The 6,210-nt window shown below is 38.1% G+C and overlaps 1 protein-coding gene across 1 annotated transcript; it reads right to left on the bottom strand.

Moving 5' to 3' along the window:
• Positions 1–438: 438 nt before the first annotated feature.
• Positions 439–6,190, bottom strand: CUNH12orf65 (chromosome unknown C12orf65 homolog). Its single transcript, XM_024196147.3, has 3 exons — positions 5,805–6,190; positions 3,049–3,366; positions 439–1,776 (listed from the first exon to the last, which is right to left on the bottom strand). The coding sequence occupies exons 1-3, from the start codon at positions 6,150–6,152 to the stop codon at positions 1,564–1,566; spliced, it is 879 nt and encodes a 292-aa protein (XP_024051915.2). The 5' UTR covers positions 6,153–6,190; the 3' UTR covers positions 439–1,563.
• Between the last annotated feature and the right edge of the window lie 20 nt (positions 6,191–6,210).

The following is a 6,210-nucleotide window of genomic DNA, read 5'->3' as shown; positions in this document are numbered from 1 at the left end:
GATATGCTAAACATTTGTATGCTCCTTCATGCTTTGACCACCATTCCAGAGGACATGCTTCCATGCTGATGATGGGTTCTGCTCAATAATGATCCAAAGCAGTGTGGACCGACGCACCTTCATTTTCATCATCTGAGACAGATGGCACCAACAGAAAGTTGGTTTTTTAGGTGGTTTGGGTTCTGTAGTTTCTGCATCAGAGTATTGCTCTTTTAAGACTTCTGACAGCATGTTCCACACCTCTTCCCTCTCAGATTTTGGAAGGCACTTCAGATTCTTAAACCTTGGGTTGAGTGCTGTACAAAGCTCCAACTTTGTAGTCTTACGATATAGACCAAGTATTCGTGATGCAATGGGCTCTTGAGAGAGCAAGGTAGATCACTGATTGGAAGATGCAATTTGAATAACACCTCTTAACCCTCTGTCGTTTACAGTGGTCTGCAGTCCATAGCTATCCACTTTGCAATAGCATTGGTTAAATTGTTGTACTTTGTTTGGTCCATGGGCTTGTAGGAATCCTGAAACTCTGAAAGCCTACTCTGTCGCGGCTGGCAGGAATCATTTGCTGTCAATGGGTTATCTGTAGCACAAGAACTGGAGGCGAAAGCATGTTTAGCGCATATGTGTACTGCAGACGAAGTCCTTCAATGGTACTGGAACTCAGCCTTGCAATAGCTACAGATAACTGTCTTTTTATCCAGAGAACCATCCAGAAGTTTCTTAAAAATAAACTTCCCATTCAAAAGACCTAAACTTTTGTTGCTTTGCTCCATTAACTTTTTCTGATATTTAATCACTCTAGATCATGAAAACACAGTAGAACTGTGCCAATGTCCACCAAGTAATGTAGTACAGTAAGTGAAGATGGTCAAAACAAAGCTGTGCGATTAACTCGTTAAAAAATCATGTTAATTGTTTTGCATTAATCGCTTGCATTAACTGCAATTAATTGACAACCCTACTAGAACCAAGTTTTTTGTTTGGATGAGCTATTTAAAAAAAAAAAACCAATCTGTCTACTCTAATTTATAAAGGGGATTCTGATTTAAATGAAAAAGTTGCTTGAGTAGGGACTATAGGATAAGGCCGACTATGTTTCAGGAGAAGTCCTCATTCTTTATGTGACTTAATCAGCTGAGAATATTCTCCCCTCACTGTGAGAAGATTTAGACACAATCTCTAACGCTTTTGTGCTTGAGTTTTATTTTTTCCCCCTCCATTAACTATATTGGATGGAGTTTTCCTGTAACATCTATTTACTTAAGATCTTATGGATCTTGTTTTCTTATCACACCTGTCCTAAACTTGGCACAAATGAACTGATTATATTGAATCTGAGTGTACTGGGATGTCCACAGTAGAAGATGAAATATATGACTGCTATTAACGTTGGGCTAAATACTTTAGCCTTGCACTAATAGCAGGTCACTAAACTCAACATTTTAATAGTGTTTATTATGAAGTCTTATAACAGTATTAAGCCAGAAAACTTTTAACACATGTTTCAAGGGTAGTGACAAACACTCTTTTCCTGACAAGCCAAATCGATATTTTCTCTCACACTTATTTGGCATCTGATTCTTGCATTTCTTTAATATGCCTTTTCTTTTCTAGAGTCTCCTTTGCTCTTTTTTTCTTTTCTTGCTTTTTCTTCTCAGCTGCTCTTTTCTCTTTAAAAATGTTACTATTTTCACCTTTGTAAAAGAGGTCAACTTTTTGCTGCAGGATTTCTCTGGCTCTCTGTCGGTTCAGCTCCACTGATCTAGTTTGATGACACTGAAAAAAAAATTGTATTGTAAATTAATTCTGTTCATTCTACACATACACATTTTTCCTTTGACTAAACATGTTGTACTTCTGTAGAGCCTCATCCTGTAAAATCCTTAATATAAATTAATCCTAAAATTTAAAACTGTTTATATGCGTAAGGAGTGGAATACTTGGTCTGTAATGTGATTTTATTTATGTACTGGCTGAAGGGAAAAAAAGCAACTCTGATAAGAGATATTTAATTTCAGACTAGTAAGGGAAATTGCACAAGGAAATAAGAAGCCAAATTTGTGTCATGACAGTTTCTAAAGGAAAAGCGTTCTCTTTGTGGTAACATTCAAGAGATGATTAGAACAATTATGAAGTGTATTAATTAAATTAGTGGCTCAAAAAAATCCACTTTAAATGAGCTAGCCTCTCCCTTTCTGCTATAGCAAAAAAAAGCAAACCATTTTTGGCAGCCACCAGATGACGTGATGTTAGTGTTTTGAGGTAGCATTTATTGTTTAAGGGTTCTTGTAGTTTGCCTATTGATTTTTGTCTTAATCCTCTCACTGGTAGACTTGAAGATTGCTCCTCCATTCCTTTGAAGTTACTTTTGAATTTAAATTATACTGAGTAAAAGGAAGACATTAAGCTATAGCTAGTGAGCAAAAATTTGTCTCATAAGGATAAATGGCCAGCCCCTAGTTAATAAATTATTCTTACTCATGAATAATTTGAGGAGCAATAGGTATGCTCAGTTTGTACCAAACTTATTGGATCTGTAGTCTCATCTAGCATTTGTAACAGGGAAGGGAGAGCCAGGAGTCCTGATTTTTGTTCCCTGCTCTAGGACCCTGGAAAAATCACTTAAGCTCTGTCCCTCCATTTCACCATTTGTAAAATAGAGAAATTTCCTTACAGCATAACACGTTGGAAAGCTTACAGTTTAGAAAGTACTTTGGAGTTCTTTAGATGATAGGAGCTATTGAAGAGGAAAATTTCAGGATCCCTTTAACTGGATGTAACATTTGAATGCAAATTTGATGCTGCCTACTTTTCCTATGAATGGTATCATGAAAGGATTGCCTTAAAAAAAAAAATCTGGGACAAAGTAACACAAATGCTATCATTTAGCTCTTTAAATTCTAATTATATTATATTCCTGGGGGAATTCTGCACCAAAAATTAAAAATTCTGCACACAGTATTTTAAAATTCTGCATATTTTGTCAAAATAAACACAATATAATTATGCTGGTTTCAATTATTTAATGGAACCAAATAAATTAATTACCTTGACTACGATCCCAGATGGAATATGCTTCAGGACCACACAGTTGCTTGTCTTATTAGTTGCTTGACCTCCTGGGCCATCACCTCTTACAAACTGTTCTTCTAAGTCTGTTTCACTTAGTGCAAGAAGATCACAAGAATTCTTCTTTCCTGCTACCGGGAATAAAGGTACAGCCAGTCGGGGGGATAAAAACTTTTGCTGCCTCCAAAGCCATGGCCTCCAAGACAATGTATTTATTTTGGTTAGTAAGATGGTGGAATGAAACAAACTTGAAGCATTCATAAAGAAATTGAAACAAAACCTCCTCTTGACTGGAACCTGAAATAGAAAATATCTTGTTTTAACATGATCTACTTGATTTCAAATTAAGAATCTTTTGTGCTCTGCTGTTTGCCATAAGTTGCTCCTGTCATCAAACTTTTGTGATTTCCTTAGTGATTTTCATGCCTGCTCCTCATCGGTTTCCATTTTTCCCTTCACAACTGTGTGTTTCCACATCAAAATGGACAGTGACAATTTAAGACAGCAGGTGAAGGAGCAAATGGGCTACGAAAACAGAACGCTTGAAGCCTAGAGATGATCCCTCCTGGTCAGGGTTTCGATCTTTCTAGGCCTGAAAGTGCAGGGAAGCTTGCACTGCAACCACACATGACTTCAGATTTCTAGTGCTATCAAACAGCATTGTTCCTTGGGCTCTACGTTAAGATAATAAATGTCTTTGTTTTGCTTTAAATATTTACTTATTTGGCTCAAAAGAATGACTACTTGAATATGTGAACTGTATGTCCTGAACACAGTTGATGAAAAATGTTAACATTTAACTAGCAATAAATCTACACTGGTATGAGAAAGGGGGGAAAATGGAAATAGTTTTGAGTGGTTTTAATGAGCAAGTCAAACTGGCCACTTGGTGGCACTAAAAACTAAAAGATGGGAATGCAATGTTTTATTGCAGAAACCATAAAGCAACTCTTAATTCTTCAAAGCATAGCAGCAATGAGTTATGGTAACAATTTTCCCTTTCCTCCAGCTCAGTTACTATTGTCAATAACTGGTTGCTTAGACAACCTTAGTTGAAACAAAGGATAACTGTCTGAACTACTCCTCACACATGAATAGAGAAGATTTGGGGAATGCTTAAATGCTTGCAGACTTATGTGAATGTGATACTGTTCCTTGATGCTATAGCTATAAAAAGATGACTAAAACAAGTATGTACAGAGCAAGACTGACCTACCAGGATTTAATTTTACACAAAATGGGGTCTTTAAAAAAAATCACACAGCTGTTAGGTATAGTGTGTGCAGGAGAGAAAGGAAATCATGGTCAACCTTAGTCCTAATCAGAATGGGTGGTACCTTGCTATCATTAGTGTAGCTTAATGAGGGGAAACATCTTAGTCTATAAAAACAGTATCATCTTAGGGTTTTTTAATACAGTCCTAGAAATGTCAAGTCTATCAGAATTCCTTAGATCAGGAGGTTTGTGCAGTTGGAAAGCGCTGCAATTATTATACCCTATTTATAGCATTCAATAGCACACTGGGGATTTTAATTATTGAAGTTTCCACACACACTTAAAACACAGAAATATTACTCCATTTTGATTAAAGGCTTCTAAATAGTCAAATGTCTTGGTGTCTCTTGGTTAAATATATCCTGCAACTCAATCTGACAAAACTTTATCAATTTTAACAAAATGCCCTTAACAGTCAGGCTAGGAAGAACAGTCAGTACTTTAATATGCTGAATATTTTCCTGCTAGCCTTCTTAATTGGAGCAGTCAGCACATATTCCCAAATGCAAGGGTGTCACCTACTAGAAAGAGTAGTGGACAACTTGGGTATTAGGACACCTGTGTCCTATTCCTTCTTCTACCCTGACCCACTGTATGACCTTAAACAAGTCCCTTACCTATTGCTTATTTCACCCATCTCTAAGACATGCAATACCTGCCTTATTGAGGTGCTGCACAAGTGAGTAGCTTTATTTAATGAATCAGCATTATCATACTGATTTGCAGGTCACCTTATACATAAAAAATATAAATACTTCCTATGTGATTTAGTCATTAGTGAAAACACATCCTCTCCTTCTGCTTCATCCTGCAGTGAAGTCACAATCGAGTACTTACATTATCAGTTGTCAAGGAAATAACTGTGGTAGTAGAAACACTGCATCATGATTTTACTGCAGGATCAGCTAGGAAGAGGTCTGCAAGGGACCATGATCTGATTTAAAACATAGATTGGAAAGTATTCATCATGGTAAGCAATTATGGCATATACATAAGAGATGGGTTTTTTTCCCTTTCTAGTAGAAGATCTTTGGAACAGGCACCTTATCTTCATATCTGTCTGTAAAGCAACTAGCACTCTGTTGGCATTGTGTGTGTGTGTCTGTTAGGGCAACTAAGAACTAGTCCAAAACATCAGTGTTTATTTTGAAATGCAAATAACCACTTGCAATAACTTGTATCTAATTCTTAAGAAGAGTACCATCCACTTAAGGTCACTGACTAGGGTTAATAGTTAAGTAAGTAAGACCTGCACAAACTGTTTCAATGATTCTCAATCTGTGGTTCATGCAAGTCTGCTTTCATTTCCTCACACACTAGCAGCACCCTAACAAGCACCTGACCCACCTCTTAGCAGCATAAAGGATTCTAGGATAGAGTTGAGGTTGTGAGCATAACCGTGGAGAAGCAGGGGGACGAGGAGTAGAATGTGAGGTTAAGGGAATAAAAAGTTTGAACACCTGCTCTGTTTGGTTTGCAACCTGGGGTTCCAGTGTATGGGGAGTGAGATGGGTCCTTTCTCTCAGCCAGTGGTGATACCAAACAGAGCCTTGACAGCTGGGGGACAAAGCAGGAGACTCAATGTTCGAGATGCATTGTCCTGCTGGCCCCCCATCAGGCATCTCTTTTGGGGGAGCCATCAAGACCTTAAGAGAAGTTCTACAACCCAGTTCTAAGTCCATGAAAAACAGACAATTTTGAAAGGGAGTCTGTGCAGTGGTGGCTAGAACAGGGGAAGGGGGCCTGGGAGCCAAGACTCCTACATTCTCTCCCCAGCTCTGGGAACGGGGTGGGGGCAAGATGGGCATGCAAGGAATAGGAGCTGGGATTCCTGGGTTCTCTCCCCAGCTGTGGGAGCAAAGGGAG

The sequence above is a fragment of the Terrapene carolina genome, unplaced genomic scaffold, assembly GCF_002925995.2.
Source record: "Terrapene carolina triunguis isolate 2854851 unplaced genomic scaffold, T_m_triunguis-2.0 Scaffold234, whole genome shotgun sequence".
In the NCBI taxonomy this organism is placed as follows: domain Eukaryota; kingdom Metazoa; phylum Chordata; order Testudines; family Emydidae; genus Terrapene; species Terrapene triunguis.
Note: the sequence above shows the minus strand (reverse complement) of the source record. Positions and strands in the feature narration are given on the sequence as shown.

Coding starts and splice junctions, on each gene's coding strand:
- CUNH12orf65 (XM_024196147.3), bottom strand. CDS start 6,152: ATGCCCATCTTGCCCCCACCCCGTTCCCAGAGCTGGGGAGAGAATGTA. Junction 3,367..5,804: donor TTGCAAACCAAACAGAGCAG/GTGTTCAAACTT, acceptor TTTCTATTTCAG/GTTCCAGTCAAGAGGAGGTT. Junction 1,777..3,048: donor CATCTGGGATCGTAGTCAAG/GTAATTAATTTA, acceptor TTTTTTTTTCAG/TGTCATCAAACTAGATCAGT.